General features: G+C 45.4%; 2 protein-coding genes across 2 annotated transcripts; both read right to left on the bottom strand.

Annotated features, from left to right (window-relative positions):
* Positions 1-14,969: 14,969 nt before the first annotated feature.
* Positions 14,970-15,851, bottom strand: LOC140661736 (beta-actin-like protein 2). The gene is given in 4 exon segments (XM_072884316.1): positions 14,970-15,193; positions 15,263-15,369; positions 15,371-15,644; positions 15,647-15,851. Coding segments are annotated over 4 exon segments (810 nt in total).
* An 881-nt stretch (positions 15,852-16,732) lies between these two features.
* Positions 16,733-17,836, bottom strand: ACTRT2 (actin related protein T2). The gene is given in 3 exon segments (XM_072883788.1): positions 16,733-17,370; positions 17,373-17,515; positions 17,517-17,836. Coding segments are annotated over 3 exon segments (987 nt in total). The 5' UTR covers positions 17,723-17,836.
* Between the last annotated feature and the right edge of the window lie 2,632 nt (positions 17,837-20,468).

The raw sequence follows: 20,468 nt of genomic DNA, 5'->3' as shown, positions 1-20,468 counted from the left end.
CTCGGTGTTGTCATTTATGTTCTCAGTGTTGTCAAACCTAGACACTGCTGGGCTCCCAAGCAAGCCACAGTTTAGTATTTTTCCCCCTATTAAACACACGTGAACCAATACTAACATTGTTTGTTTTCTCATCATTCAGGTTGTTGGAAAGTCATATTTCCAACCATTGCACCATTTAGCCATTTTCTCACTGTTCATACAAGCATATATTGCACAATGAAATTCTGGATGTTTCTGTATTAATAACACCCCTATATTTATCATACATATGGTCCAGATCTGGAAAATACTCAGACAACTTTGGGCATATAAACTATCACAAACTCACAGAAGCAAGAGATGATCTATTAAAGAATAACCAAAACCCAGAATACCTCATCCAAGAGCAGAATCACAACTCGCCAAACTGCCTATTCAATGGGTAACCCCAACATTTTTGTCACTCAAGTGGCTGCATTTTAGCAAAAAATTAAAAAGGTTACAATAAAAGAATTTTATTCTGGAAGGATGAGAAAAAATGTTAAACATGTTTTTATGGGAGAAACAGAGATACAGAGCTAGCTTGAAAACTGAAAATCTCTCATGCCCTGATCTATAAATAAAACTAGTTGGGCTTTTCTTTTGTACTAAATTTAAAGGAAAGTCTTTTCCATGGAGAGTTTTCTTTAAAACAAACTATGCCCCAGAAGGACTTTAATGATGGCGTTTCCAACAAGCAGCATGAATGAATTAAACAATAAATGCAGTAAGAAGGCAGCTGTATTTTTCTTTAATAGAAGCAGATGAATGTGTAGTTCAAACATGGCTGTGTTCTCGGAGAGAAAAGGACGATTCCTCACAGTTCTCGCCCAGATTGCCACAACAGTTTTCCTTCACCGTGTACTCCAGCACCTTGGCTCAGGTGCACTTTGCCCTCTAGCATCACAAAAAGCTTCAAGGTTAGCTCCAGTGACCATCAAGCAGAAATTCCAAGTTCTGTTGCATACACAGGACCAAATTAGTCAGCTCTCTTCTCATGTTATCCATGGGCTACACAGGGAAAGGGGAGGAAAGATACGTGGTTCTCCTTGATGGAGTCAGCTCAGGTCTATCATCACCACACAGCAATCAGAGCCTAACTGCTTGTCTTTATTCAACTTCTTCCCTTTGGACATAAACCCCAAGGTTTTCTGTAATTACTCAGTCCATAAGTCACCGAGGTCTCTCTCTTCTCCTCACAAAAAAAAAATCTCACAACATCCTACTACGAGCCAGAAGTTTCAAAATAACCAATTCAGAGGGACACCAAAAAAGTCTCCAGCAATTCATCTGAACATACACGAAATGCTGTGATTGAAGCAAGCTCGGGAGATTTGGTGGCACTATAGGAGAGCCTGCTGTACTTTTCTAGAACAGCAGTGTGTGCTTGTTAGCCTAGCTACAGCCACCAATTATTTTCATTTGACGTTTCAAACAGATACTGTCACCTTAACGTCCTGACCAAAGCTGTTACTCAGAATTGCTGAACATGCACCGCCCCAGAAACAGCAGGATTTCAATCGGAGCAGAAGACAGAGGCCCTTGCAGTAATTCAGGTTTCCCACATCACTTTCTATCTTAGCTCTTAAGTTCCACTTGCTTCCACTTTTCCCTTAATTTGCTTTCAGCCTTGAAGCTTCCTGTCCCTTAGGGTTTCTAGAAAGGAAACCTGTTTTCTCCTACTTACAAGGGCTGCATCTGCTGTTTTCTTCTTCCTCTGCAGTGAAGAGGTTTCTCTTGACACACAGGAACTGGGCATCCATACTGATAACATCAGAACCCATCAAATCTGTAAGAAGTGTTGCACTATTAAGTTGAAGCAAACAGCTTCTTTCCTTGTAGCAGAGCAGCTTCCCCCAGGCCCCATCGCAGCCCGACCTCTGGGGCAGCAGGGCAGGGACCCTGCAGCTCACAAGGCAGCAGAGTTTTCTTTTTACGCAGTAAGAAAGCTACAAACCTCGCAAAGGTTCCTGCAGGTTATCCAGTCCTTTGCTGGTGTGAGTCATCCACGAGCAAGTTTTTCAGCATAGGCTTTACGGATACATACACAATACAGATGCACAAAACAAGAACCAGCTTGTATTTTGCTGTTGCAGCTCTGATTCTCTTTCCTATAGCTGTGGCCTGGCCTTCAGTTCACTACCTCAAAACAGCTGAAGAACATACAGACCTCAAAGAAGCTGTGGAGCCTCCGGGCTCACGTGTCAGTACAGAGAGGACTCCACACACAGCAAGCCCTTCTCTGACAGAAAATTGACCCTTCTAGCAAATACCTCCGAAATGCCTTATATAGAATTAATTGACTTGCCCAAGGTACTCTAGTTAAGGTGAGTGGAGCCAGCTGGATTCAGTTCAGTCCTTCAGGTCTTGGGCTGGGTCTTGCTAGGCTCTGTAGCATCCGGGCAGCCGGCCGGCGATGGAGGGCACCGCGCAGAGCAGCGAGCGCCGGCTCGGCCCGACGGCTCCTCTCTGCTTCCTAGTGAGCTGCGCTCCAAGGGCAGCAACAACCGTGGTGGCTCTTACACCCGAGACGGCACCTTTGCACGTGTAGTGAATATCTTCATGGTTGTGTCGGTGGTCGAGAAGCATGAGATAAAACCGCTGCCGTGGATGTGTTCTCCAAGCATGCTGACTCACTGGATAGATTCCTATTGCACGTTCTAAGAAACGGCAATTATTGCGTTACAAAAAGAGAGAAAATACACGTGTTGAAACAACGCAGCTCACCGAGTCTAAAGACAGACAATTAATGAATTTTAGGTGGGCTGTCAATAATTCCAGTGATATGCAAAGCTCATCTTGTGTCATTCAAGCAACAGCCCCTCACCCCCCCCCCATATACTTACGGTTACTTGGAAAAGGCAACTATGGCGAACATGGGACAGATTTTGTGTCACAGATGAGTTAACTGTTAGGCATCCCAAAGGGTCTACATTTAATACTCATCATATTTCCAATGCTTAGATTCTTTTATTTGTAGTAACTGTATGTTGCATAAATATAAAGACTGAACTTCCTCGTACATACTGTGGAAATACGTAAAACATAACCCGATGTCATTCGACCTGCTGATATTTCTATTTCCAGAAGAGAGCAGGAACACTGAAAAAAAAAAACCAACCCAAGTCTTTCCCAGCAAATTCTGATGTATAGGATGTGACATAATGGTGCAAAAACTTTTGGCAAAAACAGGGGTTTTAAATTGCTCTGCTCTATTTTGCTGTGGTGGGAGTTTTAATGCAGTGCACTTTGCCTAGAACTGACACAAAAGAACAGACAATCACCTCGAGTGTGTTAGAGGGAAGAACAAAACAATTTTCCCAACAAAAATATATTGAGTTCAGTACGCTGTTTATAGGTTACAGTAAAGAGAAGGGTTTGATGTAATGGGTGCTTTCTGGCTACCAGGGAACCTTTCAAGGGCCCCCACAGAGCAGGGAGGTGGCAGTGACGAGGTGGCAGGTACGTGCTACGGGGAGGTGAAAGGGGACAGAGCTTTATTTCCCTTTTTACAAAACAATTTGCCGGGCTCCATGTATTTCACCGAGCCCCGCCAGCGTGGGGCAGATAACAGCTTACCGCAACACAAGCACGGCCGCCCGCCCGTTTGTGGCTCTGCCAGGGTTTGGGTCCCAGCACCTCCCGCACAGACGGCGTTTCTGACGGGTTTGCTCCTTTGACAGTGGCCGACTGGCCACGTGGAGGCTGTGGACTAGGAAGGGGCCAGTGTGAAGACGATGCCCGCCCGCAGTCCCCCTTAACTAAAGCAGTGTCTTTGGGGGGCTGCTCCACCTCCTAGGCGCTCTCAGGCTGGGGCAGAAGGCATTTCTCCATCAGAACAAATGACTTTCTCAGATGGCCACGGTGCCAGCAAAGTAACTTTATTTGCTTTATTCCCCACGCGTTGGTGCAGAGAGGAGATGCTTGCGCGATGGTTTGCATTTAAAGCATCCCACCTGTGCGCCTTCATCTCCGCACAGTCCCCAGCAAACCGGCCTCTGCAGAACTGTTTCAAAAGCCACTTGCCATATGGCACAGTGCTTGGGGTTTATTAGCTTACTCAGAAGCGTAGTTTCTAATGCAGTGGCTGTTGATTACAGTGGCAGAAATGCAGTGCAAAAGCCCTGCCTGTGAGCCTGAGCAGTGAGGACCTCCTGTGCACGCTGATGCTAACACTGCCTCCTTGTACATTCTTTCTTTTTCTCTTCGCTCTCTCTTTTTCTAATGAAATCTTTCCATATTATTAATGGCTAGGGTGGATCTATAGAGTGTGTTCCTTCCAGGATTTTCTTGTTTGCTGTAGTCTTCAAATTTTCCAGTTCATTTCCTATTTTCCTGCTCTAAAATCCCTGCCAAAAAAATCCCTGAAGCACACTTTGGTACTTGAACAGAAAAAACCCAAACATTTGAGAATAGACATTGGATCCAGACTCTTGTAAATCAGTAGCAATTTTCCCCTCAAATATGAGTCATTTTCATCAGCGGCTGACAGTTCCTCAAGGTGAGTTTTTATCTACTTAAGTATGCAGATGCATTTCAATCACTAAAATGGGGAACAGCGTGTCATATAATTTATGTGAAATTAGTTGTCCAAGAGCATTCAGCCAAAATATAAAGACTGGACTTACGATAGGCTATTTAATCAGGTTCCTTTAGGAATTAAATGATTAGGAATGAAATTAATGAAATGGATTTATGCCTAGATATTCTAAACGACACTAGCTCTCATAGCTGAAGAAGAAACAGGTACCCAAGAAAAAGTTCCTCACTCATGGACTGGAATATTAGAAACAAAAGTGGCTATGTAATCCCCCATGGAAAGAATTATTTCGGTTTCATGTAATCCCTCACCAGAAAAAATTGGAAACATTACAAACTCCACTGATATTAGAGCTCAAGCGCATGATGGTGCCAACTGGAACAGGTTAGGAGTTGGGGAATTCCTTAGGACATTCGAGGAGAAAAAAATTCTGAAGTAATTTCATGGATTATTGTTGTTTTTAATCCTTTCTGTGGCTTCTGAAAGAAAATCCTCACACATTTAGTTGCTCATGATATGGACACTTCCCTGTAAACATAAACTGAAAATAAAAGCAGTTGGACATCAGTCAAGCTGGTGGAACTACTATTAAATGACTCAGGCAGCCTGATATGTGAGACTGGTGATTTCAGTGTATAACACTGGTAATTTGGGGCTGAGCTAGTTCTATTTATGGGCGTGATCCACTGTTCTCTGCTTGAGGATAAAATAGCAGGTGATTCTAAGGGACCTTTTGCTCTGAACACCCCCCACCCTTCATTTGCTCTGCAGGGACAGACTCCCTCATCCACAGGAACCCCCAGGGTGTCAAGAGAGCTCCATGCAGGTTGGAAAGGCAGATCTCGTGCTGCGGCAGCTCACAGCATCCCCTCCCTAGGGACTGTGCAAGATTCAAGCCAAAACAGAGGAGAACATTTATGCTAGTACCTCGACTGGGATTTTCTCCTTCAAACGCACCTGGGCACATGCGTGTTTTTTCAGTCTTTGCACTCAATATCTGTTCATTTCCTTCCCCCGATGAACAGCAGGACGCAAGCTGACCCATGGATTTTCCATGGCTACATTTGGTGAGATGCTGCCTTCAGTACGAGTGCTCAGTTAAACGTATTGGCTTAACATGGGGCAGCCTCGCGGTTCCTGTTCTTCTGCAATTACAGCTTGATATGCTGAGTCCCCATCACTGATTTCAGCTTGCCTTAAAACACTGCGCTGTACGCAGCGGCGGCTCAGGAGCTGAGCCCGCTCGCTCCGTGGCTGTCCATGCCGGAGGGGCGAGGCAGTACCCGCCTCGTCAGGTAGCCCCAGCCGTACTTCACTGAGAGCTCTCTCTGCTCGTCAGCTGCAAATCTCATTAACTGCATGTAAGGAGGATGTTAGACATTTAGGCACTAGAACTGGTGGCTTTGAGAAGGTAAAGAGTCCAAGTCTTTATAAGGTTTCATTTATTGAAATATATTTTCTTTACAGGTCTCATGTTGCCTTTTCCCCCCCCATCTCTGATGGTGACAGCACCCCTGAGTATTTGATCGGGCAAAGTGGAGTACCTGAAGTCCGCATATATTCCACATCAGGTAAATCTGCCTGAAGCAGGACACAGCACAGCCCTACAACATAACCACCTCAAACAGGAACTACTTTGACTTAATCTAATTTTGCTTTTAAATATCCTAGGTAACATTTTTGTTTCCTGATTTTTTCCAGCCTTCAGATACAACTTTCTAATAACAAAAATAATGTCTCTCTGAAAATGTATGGTCTAAATTAGTTTAAGGTTTTCCACAGTATTTAAGTGTCACAGAAATGGAACTGAGGCTCAGGAAGACAAAGGCCCAGATTCCGTTTCATTGATATGCATAAAGAAGACAACTAAATTAGGAACCTAGTCCCCAAAATTTTTCTCTTCAGTAAATGGGGAGTGATAAAAGCCCATCAGCTCCTAAGTAGGTGAAGTCTCTCTCTCTCTCCCCCGCCGCTGTTTATCTTCTTAACCGGAGTTTAAGGTTATTTTCTTCGGTTGTAAAAGGTTAGATGGGATGAATCCAGATCTTGGTGGCTTGCCCTAGAAAGCCTGTGACAGATCTGGAAATAAAATCTCCAAGAGGGCAAGCTGGAGGTTATCCAGCTACTCTGGATATGCAGGGATCCATCCTTCCCCTCAGGAAGGAATAATGATCTCTCACGAGTAAAAGAAAAAATAGTTTCGAAGTAAATCCACTGAATACAGTGGGCTTAAAACAGTGTAGCTGAAATCAGCATCTGGACTATTGTCTTGGATACCTTAAAAGTCCATGATTTCTTCCTCTAGGGGCATGTGCTTCTAGGAAATATATATTACTTTGGCTGAAAGACAGTACTTCAGAGAATGTCATCAGACCACCAGCACCGTTTAATAGTTCTGCTGTGTCGTTCTGAGAAATACTGTTTTCTGTAGGAATTCGGGAATGACCCATAGAAACAACTTTGGCAGTGCGTGTATTTCCCTTTGGATTTGTCAGGGTAGCAAAGGATCTGAAGAGCTGAATCCTTCCAAATCTTCTCAGCTCATCTGCATTACAAGGACTAAGTGGCTCACCAGTGGTTCCTCCGTTAGTCTGAGGCTCTGACATTAGCAGGGTTACATTTGATCCAAGATGTCTGGAGAACCGCAGGGAGAGTAATATTTTCTAACACCATCAAATTCCCCTCTCTATTCTTGGTGAGAGAGATTCATTGCAAAAACAAGCAGTAAATTCGCAAAGGCTGCAAGAGTGCAGCGCTGAGGGCCAGGCAAATTAAGACAGATGTTCTGAACTTTGGGATAGTGAGGACGTGGTTTCGTGCGGCCGGCCACGTGAAGGCTCTCAGAACATCCTCCCTTCTCAGATGCAGTAATGAAGCAGATAGCGTAATGAGACACGATAAATCAAAATCAAGATGACTGTGGCGGGTGGGGTTGCAAACCTGCAGCCATTCTTGGGGCCTGCAAAGAGTCCACTGCTTGGCTGACTTCCCCAGCTAGATTCATGCTGCTCCGCACATTCCCATTGCATGGTCCTGAAAAATACAAAGGAAGGAAGTGTGGGCAAGTGTTTGAGAGACAGGAAAACGATTTGTCAGGAAGTCATGCAAAAGAGAGAGATTTCTTATAATGTTACTCTCTGTCTCTGCATGGCCACAAAGAATAAAGAAGAAAAAAACCTGAGGTGCTCTCTGGAGGGAAGCAGAGCTCTCCAGAATGCCCGGTGAGCAGTCACCGGTCATCTCAACTCAACAGTCACCAGTCAAGCAGTGACAAGGCAACTCAACAGTCAGCATCCTCAGGCAATCCTGTTGCTCCCCCCACTGAAGCTCCTTTCCTGGCTGCTCAGGAAAGCTTGCAGAAGCTCTCTTAGCCAGCCTTACAAACATCCAGTCTTGATGCAGCCATGAAGCAATGGCCTCTTCTTCCCAGCTCTGTGCCCTCCGGTCGTCCTTCGTGCAGGAGGCTTCCCCCTCGCATCCCCTGCCCTCTGGAGCTGCCTGGTGAGCCTCTCCCTGCAGCCCATCCATCTTCTCCCCAGGCTGACCACTAAGAGACACCTTGCGAGGTGCAGGGCTGGGAGCCTGCAGCGTAGGGCTGCCTGAGGGATTGCCGTCCTGCGTAGCACAGCCGTACCACTCCGTCTCCCTTTGTGCCAGCCTGCCCCAGCAGTGGGATTCAGGCCCGGGATTCAGGCCTTTTTCAGATTGCATGGTGCAGCTCTTACATCCATGCTGAGTCAGTTTTATTTGCTTTATGTGAACTACATAGAAGCACAATTCAAGAAGAAAAATGCTGTTTATCCAAAACCATTGGAAAATTAACAGGCAAAGGCAAATGAGAATGGTACTCAAAGTCAGTGAAGACACTTGATTCTCCCAGTCCCCTTGTAAGGAAGCCCAGCGCTGTGGCTCAAGTTTGACACCCATTAGAAGTCTGTCTGGAGCTTGCAGTGAGAAAGAACAGCTTCTACTACCTTTTTCCACCAAGAAGAAAAATCTCAAACATGACTGACAGCTGTCACGTCACAGCACATTTCATTACTTCCATACTGTCAGTCGTGGTCACAATTTCTCCAACATCAGATTTTTCTGTTTTTTTTCCCCCTGTTCCTCCCTCTCCCTGTATTTAAATATCAGACTGTGGACACAGAACAAATCACCTTAGTGGGAATGGTCATTAAAGGCATGGGTAATATAGATGTTTATTGTCCCACATGCTTTTCCATTTAAAATATTTGGCCTGAGAATGCGGGAGATAAAGAATTTATATTTTGAGGTCTTTATAAAACATAGCTTACATCCCCTGATTTATGCTCCTTGGGACTTGTTCTGTGTAAAACATTTAACTAGCTATGCTTTAGATAAAAGAAACATCTGAAGCATTGGTTGTTTTGGAGTCTCTCATTTTTTTCTCCCATATATCTTCATAAAATTTAAGTGCCAGGCACAATATTTTAAGTTTAGAACCTTTCCTCTTGTTCCTGAGTTCTCTTTTCTTTAGCAACATTTATAATGTCACTTTAATATTCTCCCCTACTGCCGGGCTCTGAGGACCGACACAGCCCCTAGTTACACGAAGCAGCACGGTGCACCTACCGAAGCCGGGGATCGGTGTTTGAGTCCCAGTTTTGCCACTAAGGACACGAGACAAAGCCTGCAAAATGCAATTCAGGCAAAACGAACGCACGAAATGGCAGCTTCCGCTGGCGTCAGTGTCCGGAGGAGCACAGTGATACAGCCCGGGCTGAGACCCTCAGCCCACCGGCGCTCCAGGATCACCCTTGGCAAAGCAGAGCGGCACCATGTGTTGAAGATCTAAAACCAGCCGAGCGGGCAGGGTGAAAACAACAGCAGCCCCTCCTTGCGTGGATGAGAGGTCTCGTGCTGCATCTCTTTAGCAGCCCCACTGCCTGACGACACGTTCCTGAGCAGAAACGAACAGAAGTACTTGTGCATCCTGCCAGTGCAGTGTCTCAGCCCCCCTTGTCCTGTCCTTCTGCCTTCATCACCGTTTGGGACGCACACGCACATACTGGGGCAGTTTGACCTTGCAGCTAAGGCACTAGATGGGGATGCAGAAAAATCTGAATTAAATTCCTGGCTCTGCTACATACTTTGGTCAGGATCTGAGCCAGGCGGTTATTTCCCCCTGTCTCTGTTTCCCTTTGGTAAAACAGTGACCAGATTATTTCTTTTCTTTTCAGGTGGTTCTGCAGGGTGTGGGCAGTGCTGTACGGAGGCACCTCGCTTGTTCAAAACGTGCTCCCTCTTCTACGGAGAGCTGCTCAGCCACGTTAACATCTGGCTAATTTGCTCATTCAAGAAACAGGGGTGCTGAGGTGGTCCAAGCACCCTGCTAAAAGAGCTCTCCTGCTTGTTCAGAGCTGGCTTGCGTGTCTACGCCCAGCACGGCATTTCGATGCACGGACATGCCACCAAGACCAGGGACAGCCTTGCCCTACCTACCGTTGGGCCGACGCGTTGGATGCTTTGAACAGTCACAGCTTCTACCAGCTATTACTGTAGTCATAGATACACTGCCCTTAGAGAAATCAGAATCAATTTAGGCACCTAATACTGGGATGTCTGTGAGTGAATTGGTTTTGAATTAATCGAGTAAAACAAGGCAGTGAAAACCCATGTAACATGTTGGTCTGGAAACTGCTGCGGCCCTGGGGATGGAACGACAATACATATTTTACACTGTGAATTTTTTATTAAGGGCTGTTTTTTATTTTTTATTATTGAATATGAATATTTTACACGTCCGAGTTCAGAACAATGCTTTTTTTGGCTGCCTCTGCACTTTTCATGGTTGTGTACCCTTGCGTTGCATAACTGAGAGAGATCCATTTACACACAGGGGGAAAGGGGACTAATGAATCTCAGTAAAGCTAACTTTATTGTGTGTGAAAAAAAGCACTCTGAAGTTTTCCAAATAAAAAAAATATATACATATATAAAATACTTGCATGGAATGGCTTAATAAAATCAGTGTGTGCGTGTGTGCATGTGTGCGCACGTGTGGGTGCACGTGTTGGTGTGGGTATGTGTATAATGACCACACATCCGCTCTCAGCCAGAGCTACATCTTGCTCCACGTAGCGACATCTCCGCTGGGAAAAGCTCTAGAACGTTCTTACCTCCTGCGCACCAAATCCCTCATATTCAGGTGCTCACCTGGATGTTTCCAAAGTTGGAGAAACAGAGGTGGGCCGGCCAGTTGCTTGGTAAATGAACTGATGGAGCTGCCCGTACTCAGCTGCAGGACTGGTATTTATCTGCCTTTGGTAACGCCGTTACCCTTTCCAGCCCCTTCTAAACGTCCGCAGAGCTTGTTTTCACACCCGCCTCTGCAGGACACCCCTGCAAGATCTTCCTGCTGCAGACCCTTAGCCTTACTGCTCCTTCTTAGGCATTCCTGGCCGGGTCTCTGCTGGTCTTCGAGAGCGCTACTGCTCCGTAGGGCCACGTTGCCGAGCATCTTTGACAACTGCCACGCTCCTACAAGCAGCTGCTGCTTTTGTCAGGCTGCACACACACGGGCCTGCTGGCATCGCTTCGTTCTGACCGTGGATGGTGAAGAAACACCTAATTTACCCGGACAACTCAGAGCTGACCTTGCTTGCTAAGCCTGGCTGCTGACCCTCACGTGGTAAGGCTGTGAGCGCGGCGTTTCTGAACTTCTGCAAGTTGAGGCCCCTCTGTACTGTGCCCTAAGCATCGCCCTGCCTGGGGAGACAAAGGGGCTCATTGCCCTACCTTCCCCTGTGCCCCTTCGGAAGAGATGTACTTGGCATTCTCTCTCCAGCTGCTTTCAGAAGAAGCTATCCATCACCATCCTCCCTGAGACCTGCGATCTGCAAGGCAGGGGTGAGGGCACCTTTTACAGCAGCGTGCTCCCACAGCTCAGCATGGATGAGGGCAGGAGACGGGAGATTTGAATAATAAAGATAATAATTATTTGTCTAGTGTATATTTGAACCCAGCCTTTTTATTGCGCATATGATAACAGGGAGGAGAGGGAGAAAGCAAGAGCTCTTGTAGAGAGCTTGCAACCAAAAATGGGCAGGGTGACAAGAACCACATTGTTTTGGGTAATCAGTGTGCATTGTCCCAGCCTGACATTACTGCATACCAATAAAACCTTCAAATTCACAGGGAATGGGGAAAGTGCAAAATGATGAATTGTTTGACATTTAAAAGAAAATAAAGAGCTGCTGCTGGATTGAAACTTAAATGAGACTTGGGGAGGGAGGGGGAAAATTACCAGGAGCAGGTTGAGATTTTTATGTAATTCCAGTGCAAACTTCACAAAAGATTTTGTGTTTCTGATCTTGTGGCCCCCAAAGTCCCAGATCTTTGCACTGATACACGCTCTTAAAGCAAGAGCCAGCACTTACCCCAAATAGCTTGCAGGAGAAGTAAAGGATGGAACAGAAGAAGGGTGTTTATCAGTGGGAAGCGATGCCTGATGTGCCCAGGATTAAACTTTTCATTCCACAACAAATCACCGGTAAGTCTAGGAATTAACTCAGGCCTCTCTAATCCCTGCAACCAGTCCCATATTCACCAGACTACTGTTGTTTTCCTGAGGCTAGAAAGATCCCAGGCATTTACAACTTAAATCCTCTATGTATCCAGAGGACAGGTAGAGCATAGGTGGAAATACGTCAGAGAAAGGACTCCTGCAATTCATCTTCTGTGGCGTGAGGGCCAAGGGAATAAGGTCCCAAATGATTAAGACCTCAGACCTCTTCAAAGCAAAAAAGTATAAGCAAAAATAAATGAAGTAATGAATTTCCAGCGCCCTGTGGAGTGATGGAAGCACAAGGTGACCAAGAGACTGAAGAGGCTGATATAAAGTCTAGAGTCACGGAACACGTGCCAGCTTCTGCTATCTTGTTGTGTGTCCTTGAGCAAAGTCATGTCTAGGAGGGAAAGGGAAACAGCCGGGCCAAACCAGTACTGTGGGTGTTGCATACCTGTAATAATGGTTTGTTGAATGATTTTCAGCTGGGAGGAGCTGAACCAGGTCCCTTGATGTAAAACAAGTTTGGTATCAATGAATCCACCCTGGATTACATCAGGCAATATCTTGTTCTGCAAGGGTGAAGTCTTATTAAAAGCACACACCGAGCTCTGCTAGGTGTCACTCTCCAAACGCGTTTTGTGTCTGCATCTGCGTTTGCAGAGTTATCACGCTCTTTGCTTTTCTTTTCTCCTTCCTGACCACAACCTTGAGTTGCGCTGCTCGCTCAGGTTCCCTCTGCTTTCCAGCACAGTTTCTTGCATTTTTATTTGCATTAGATTATTGGAGCAGCAGTCTAAACACTTAAGTTACTGTAAATCCCTCCTCATATGGAAGTCAGTGAGCTGTAAAATATTTAAACTGTCTACAGTTGTACCTCGTTTGTTTACACATTTCCAGTGGGCTGCTAAAAGGTAACATACTGCAACAGAAGAAAGATCCAAGATTGCTCATTCTGATTTCATAACAGCGCTAAAAGTGCTCTGAATACTTACAGTAACTTGATGGAGTAATACATATCTCAACTTTCTGAAGCCTTAGGGCCCAAGTGGAGCAGGAAAGCTACGTGCTTTACTCCAGACTCTTTGCTTTATGCTTTCACTCTGATCATTGGGGAAAATGAGGTTAGGCGGGTCTTGCTGTAGTTACTGCTGGACTCATCCACAAATCGTCCTCCACTCCCTGGCCCACGTCCTCCGCAGCTGGGTCTTTCAGCCCTTTTTATTTTTCCGCTCGCCCTGCTGAGGAAGTGCTCCAGGGCTCGCTGGACAACTGAAGACGGAGGTAGATGTGCCTCTCTTCAGAGCACCTGTAAATGTCTTGTAGAAAAGGAAAAGCGTGTTGTGATTCTTCAAAGGGCAGCGAGAGGAGGTGACAGATGACTAAACAGTCCCAAGGCAGCAGAGGGCATCAACGAGTTTGAAGATTCATCTCCAGAGCTGAATGAAAATAGCCAGACACTGTACTGAATAATTAACAAGACAGATTTCAGCGCTTTTCCTATTTTCATGTTAGTCTTGAACAAATTCAAGAAGTTCTTCGGTACATCTTGAGGGTTTTTTTCAAATAATTTTTGAACAATCTATAAATCATAGTGCTAATTAGTTTCCCAAATTATGACGAGACTTCTATTGCCTGCCTGGATGCAGTGCATGTATCTGCAGGTGTGGATAAAGACAATGGCTGTAAATGCATAATTTTCAAGTTGTTTATTTGAATGCAAATTTCATTGCTGAAAATTCACACCTTTGCTATGAATTTCATAGTTCACTTTGGAAATCCAATCAGTTAGCCATGATATTTATGCTAGTTAAGCTTATTTATAATTATTTGTAAAAACTGAGCTTGGCAAGGCAGATTTGCTTAGTAATTCAAGCAAATATTTGGAGGATTATTTTGTCACTTTCCCTAGCTCTCGGTGATGTCGTAGAGGAATAACACTTTCTCCTAATGTATTCAGCTTTTCCCGAAAGAGAATCAGTGTCAGCTAGGGACCAATGCCTCCACCTTCTCTTGGATGCCCGACATCAAAACAGGAGTCCTCTGAGAATAAACCCAAACTAGATACCTTTCACCTTGTGCTCTCCGACTACTTTACTAATTTCAATTGGCATTATATTAAGTTATCTAAATGTAGTCTCATGTAGTCCTTATGCTAGAACATTAGTGAAATCCCACAGAAGGACAAACGGAGGCAGCGTTTTACGTGATGTGACATAGCAAGTCGCATGGCAAGGCCGCCAACAGCACAGAGATACTCCAGGTCCGAGAGCTCTGCTTTAACAGCCAGACCCACTCATTTTCCTTTCGTGAGCAAAACCAAATTTAGACGTTCAGTCCCCTCTGAGCTCCTCCGGGGCTGCTCCAGGAGATCTCCAGCGCTGTGGTGAAGGGTCAGCAATACCCCTGAGCCCTCTATTTCTCCATCAGAGGCCTCTTTCCACTCTTTGGAAGTTTACGGTGAATGGCAAGGAGCCAGCCCCCACGGGCATGGGATGGAGGTGGCTTGTTCTCAAGTGTTTAAAAGTCTGACAAACTGTTTGCAGTTCTAGCAGGGATCAACACATTTCTAGAATTAAAACCAACATCTTGGATAGCAAAAATGCTCTGAACAAGGACTCTTTCTTCAACCCAATGCACAAGGGACCTTTCTTTAGTAAGCTATAAAATCACTTACTATAAATCAATTATTTTTGTACTGGTTTATTAACTGCTCTCCAGCTGTTCAGATTGGCACTTAAAAAAAATTCCTGGATGGTCCTACTGAAGTTTTCAAAAGCATTTTCTCTGGAGTACTGTTGGTCCAACCTCGCTATAGTCTTCCTTGGTAACCCACATATTCCTAAGTGCTCTTAAGCTGGCAAGGATGGAAGCACCAACTCACGGGGAGTACATCCGATCTTGTGGCGAGATGATCTTGATATGAATTGTGTTGGGAACTCCTGTCTGGAGCTGCTTCAGTAGCCTCTCCTTGAAACCTCGGAATAGAGTCGACCCGCCCGATAACAGCATGTTCCTTAGGACGTCGGACTGGATATGCTCACGACACTTGGCGACACACTGGAGGACCATCCCTCCAACCCCTGGCCCTGGGATTTCTGCCTCTGCGGGCACAAAAAGCGCTTCAGGAGCTCAGACTGGCTGGTCTCCTGCCTTGACAGCCCTTCCGTCACGGAGAATGTACTCGCACCTAAGTTTTTCAGGCTTTTTCTGCATATTTTGGCTAGGGTCTAAAGCAACATCACACGGGTTCTCCTTCATATTCCTGACAATTTCTCTCTGCTGTGCTCAGGAAGGAGTGCCTGGTCTCCAAGAGGAGCCTAGCAAGGTATTTGGTTACACCTTTGCCTGCAAACTCCAGCCTGGTAATGCCACGCAGCAGGTAACAGCCTTTGTAGACAGGGACCATGATGGTGACACCATTGCCACTGTCCAGCACGAGTCCGGTTGTGCGGGCACAGGCATACGGGGCTGTTAGCGCCTGCAGAGTCACGAAAAGGGAAGGCACCTGGAAGCTTTCAAACACCATCTCAGACATTTTTTCTCGATGGGAAAAGGGTTGAGAGGGGTCTTGGTCAGCAGTGCTGGCCTCTCACTGCGTTTCATTTTGAGTTCTTGTTCATATAGGTATCTCCAAATCTTCTCCATGTCATCCCAGGATGTAACTACCCCATTTTCCATTGGGTAAGTAAAAGACAAAATGCCCCTTTTGGACTGGGCTTCTTCCCTGATATAGCAGTCCTCATGAACCACCCCAGACATGACAAGTTTGAATTTGGGGTACTCCACAACAGTAGAAATAACCAAACGGGGTGCCTGTTCCCCCGACAGACCAGCCTTACGCTGTCCAGAGCTGATGTCAAAAATCACCGCGCGGGTCCCTGCCGCTGCCGCCGCAGAGTCAGACGTCCTGCGCAGGACGGCGCTGTCCCTGGCAGCGGCTGCTGGCACAGAGCATCGGCGAAATGTTCTAGATCCCCCCGTCGCGACTAGGCACCACCGGGCTGAGCTCACCATCCTCCGCAGCTGCACCGGCAACGCCGCTTCCTCCAGGGAGCCGTCAGCATGGAGCGTTTTGATTCAGGGTTAGTACTTGGAAGTGAAACTGGGTGTTCTTACTTCCCAGATAAATTACAGCAGAGAATCAATGGATTTTTTCAGACCCTCAGGCACAGAGGAGGGTCGGTTACAGTAATTGCATTTGCATTGATTTATATTTGGATCCTGTTTGGGGTTTTGCTGGGTTTCTAAAGGAAACATTTTTAATGAGGTCAAAAATAATGTGAAGGCTAGTTTTAGAATACAAAACCCAGATATCTCAAAGACTTTAGCAGGAAGAATCTCCCAGCAGAGGAGATATGCTACTCCCCATATGACTCCAAGGCAGGCTGTGAGTCAGTTAAGGAGTCACTGCATCCCCGTGATATCTGCACACCTGCACACTCTGCGGAGGGGAAGGGGAAGGGAGCTGATAAACAATAAGATCCTCGTTACCAATGTTTTTAATGTTTTATTTTCATACAGCTTCTGTCAGCCAATAAACACACCAACAGCTGTAGCACCTTTTAGGTCAGTCAGCTCTCAGCAGGGTTTCTTGCTCAGGTGTTGTTGTAGCAAGCCATTTACTTGGTCTGACGTTCTCCTTAAAAGCATTTCTGGTGAATGACAGCTGCCCCAAAATCCTTGTAATCACTCACAGTGACCCACATTTGTTTGAAAGATGTCAGGCAGGTGAGGATAGAGGCCCCAATCCACACACAGTATTTTCTCTCAGGGGGTGCAATGATCCTCACAAACATGCCAGCAGGCATTCGCAGCTTCATGTCCTTCAGGATCTGCTCTTCCAGGCCAGCGAAGAGCATGGACCCACCTCAGAGCAGGATGCTGCCATAAAGATTCCTGCGCACGTCGATGTCACACTTCACGGTGCTGTTGAAGATCATTTTGTGCACACCAGGAGCTTCAACTCCAATGTTTGCAGGCACCAAAAGAGTCTCTGGTGCACAAAAGAGCTGGTTGCCTATCTGGATAATATTGTTGTCAGGCAATCTGTATTCTTTCATGATTTCCTCTGGCTTTGCTTTCATTTCTTGGATGGGGTCTAAAGCTATGTAGCACAACTTCTGTTTGATATCTCTCACAATTTCCCTTTTAGCCGTGCTAGCAAAAGTGTGTCCACTCTCCAAAAGAAGCTTCATAAAATATTTGGTGATATCCCGGCCAGCAATATCCGGCCTGGAGACAGCATGGGGTAAACAGTATCCTTCATATATGGGGACGTGTGGGTAACACCATCCCCGCTGTCCATGACTATTCCGGTAATACGGGCTGATGCGTAGAGTGCCAGCGTTGCCTGGACTGCAACGTACATAGCTGGCACCATGAAGCCTTCGAACATGATCTCTGTCATTTTTTCCCGGTTTGAGAGGATTGAGGGGGGCTTCAGGCAGCACCACGGGCCTTTCACTGGCTTTGATTCTTAGCTCATACTCATAGACATGTCTCCAGATCCTTTCCATATCATCCCAGCACATAACTATGCCATGGTCTATTGGATAATTCAAAGACAGAGGCCCTCTTTTGGACTGAGCTGCTTCTCCAATGTAACATTCTTTCTGCCCAGCTCCCAGCATTGTGGCTTTGACTTCTTAGCGACCAACAATTGCTGTAAAAACAGACTTTGGGCCACTGTCACCTGCGATACCTGCTTTGAATAACCCAGACCCATTGTCAAAGATTACAGCTGGGACATCCAAAACGTTGGGGTCAAACATTCTTCATGGAGCTGATGGCTCCCCCGGCACCGTTTGCCTCTTCCCCTTTTACAGGCTGGTCACCATTGCTAGGGAAGTCTTCTCGGGGATGTACAGCTTGCCGTTTCCAACATGTCTGCCCCCACCTACCTCGCAACAGCCAGCGATACAATAATACATTTTTTCAGCAAGTTACCTGATCCCAGGCACTTCCCTGGATCTGACCAGTGGAGCTTCTCCATGCCTCCAGCCAGACGACTACCAATTCACCGAGTCTGATCCACAGGTCATGGACCATCCCTGTAACGAGCCTGGGAGCATTCTTTTCCTCAGAATAGCAAAGCATGTCATGCAAAATACATGCATGACAATAATTAAATTTGTTCACATGTGCCTCTGGCTTAGCTAAGACTCTACAAATATTTCCAAGAGTTCGTGAAGATTAGGACAATTTTGCCCCCCTGTAAGTATTAACTGAATTACCAGTTTGTTTTTCTGAATAATGTCTGCATTGGAAGCAGACCTTTTTCAACGGAATCCTTTCTGATCCTTTATAGGAAACTCCTAAAAATATTTTTAAGTAGGTAGAACTATGTTTGGCACTGATTATGGCATTCTGGAGTCTTTTTTCCTGTTCTTGTTACTCAAAGACTATTTTTTTGGGTAAAATCACAAAAGTGAAATAATAATTTCTGCCTCTTGCTGGTTTAAAAAACCCTGACAGCTTTAAACAATGCTTATAATACCTTCTAGTGCAAAGAAATTCCTTCCCCTAATGAATCTATATCCTAGGCTGCTGACAAGCTGACCTGCCTGCAAATAAACAGACATGCAGATGTCTTCCTTCCACGCTTCCCTTTTCCATTCAGCACTTTGCTGAGAAGAACAAACTTTTTTTTGGAAGTTTGTTCAGAAGCATTAAAAATATCCTAGACTTCACAACTGATCTCCATTTCACATCTAATTGTTGGGTCTTTTTTAATTTTGCCAAGAGAAGATTTCCCAAAGAAGGAAATTTCTATAGCTTTGAATCCAATCAGATCTGACAATCCAAATCCGTTTACAGAGAAAATTTCCTTTAAAAAAAAAAAAAATCACTATATAACTTCAGTTTGAATCCTTGGCTGCCAGAGTTTAATTGCTTCTCCTTGTGGCTCTAAATCCAGGGCAGCTTCAAAGCAAGGGTGGCTTCTATTAAATTTAATTACTTTTTCCTGCAGCTCGCATGGTAAAGGTGCTAGCTACTAAATGAAGGTGGTTATGAATTAGAGGCAGATTCCAAACAAAGATATATATTAAACAGAAATTTTAAGTGTAAGCAAATGACCTCCTTGTACAGAGACGTTTATATCCCAGATGAACTACTAAAACAAAAAAAAAGCCATCTAACAAGGGATCAGCTCTGTGTATGTTATTTCCATTCTGCTTAGATTCCAGACATGTTTGTGTTAAATGCCACTGTATCCATTTTAGCAATTTCTCTAATCCTCTTAATATTTGTGTACATATATTTCAGTGTGTGGCACGCTTGTTTTCATGCATGCTTCTATATTAATGTCAACAGGTGTCCTAATCATTTAAGAGGCTGATACATGCATCACACTAGAAGCCCCATTTATCCTGCGTGGTCTGCATGCAGCTCGCAGCAAAGCCCTCCGTTCTGAACATGATGTTGAGTATTAAAACAAGGGAATATTGACTGTCAGTATTAAATGGCAGTTGAACCTAGGTGCAGGAATGCTTACCTGTTCCCTCGTATTGGTTCTGCCGTAAATCACCTTAAAAAGGGCATGTGTGAATTAACTTTGTTACTATAGGGTTTGTAATAAGTGAAATCAGTTCGTGTTTAGCTGAAGTGCTGTAAATTGAACTCCTAGGAGAGACAACATGAGACATCAAAAATTTCTCGTGCTCACCTGGCGGTATAGGTTACACTGATACGACAAGATCTCATTCAGGCACGGAACGATAGCTCATTTTCTGAGAGCCAGTCTGTCTTTGGCCGTTGACGATTGCCAGGGGCTGCCCGCTGTGGAGGGACACATAAGGAACTGGACTGAGATGAGCAAATCCATTCCACATGAGCTGCTAGCGTCTTGACTAGATGGTGTCCACTGTTTGTCACCTCTTAACGGGACGGAATATGAACTCAAAGCTGAGAGGCACATTGGAAACGCAGGAATAGTGTAATTCCCACAACATACCAAACGTAAATGAGCTCTGTCCCACAGACATTGGATTGTAAAAATTCACAGATAGTTAAACGCGTTGTTTATAGGCCAGTCTTGCTTGCTTTATATGTCAGTGCTGAGCGCACATTTTCACTTACCGGCTTACACATGTCTTTTTGCTTTATTGACCACGTCACCCGTACAGAATTGACCCTCCCAGGCAAGCCAGGGCTTGTCCTTTCTCCATAGCCATCCTCTGTCCAAACACTACTGGAGGCAAACAGGTAACTCAGGGCAGATTCCGAGTGAATCAGGCCAGACTGGAGAGCACCTACAAAAGGGTGATGAGCTTTGGAAGGTCTGAGTTTACCTGGGGTAAAACCAGAGGGAAAAGGGTCGGCTAACTCTTAGTCTGTATGCCCACATAAACCCCAAGGGCCTGACTAACGTGTGAG

This window comes from Ciconia boyciana, chromosome 19, assembly GCF_034638445.1.
Source record: "Ciconia boyciana chromosome 19, ASM3463844v1, whole genome shotgun sequence".
In the NCBI taxonomy this organism is placed as follows: domain Eukaryota; kingdom Metazoa; phylum Chordata; class Aves; order Ciconiiformes; family Ciconiidae; genus Ciconia; species Ciconia boyciana.
Note: the sequence above shows the minus strand (reverse complement) of the source record. Positions and strands in the feature narration are given on the sequence as shown.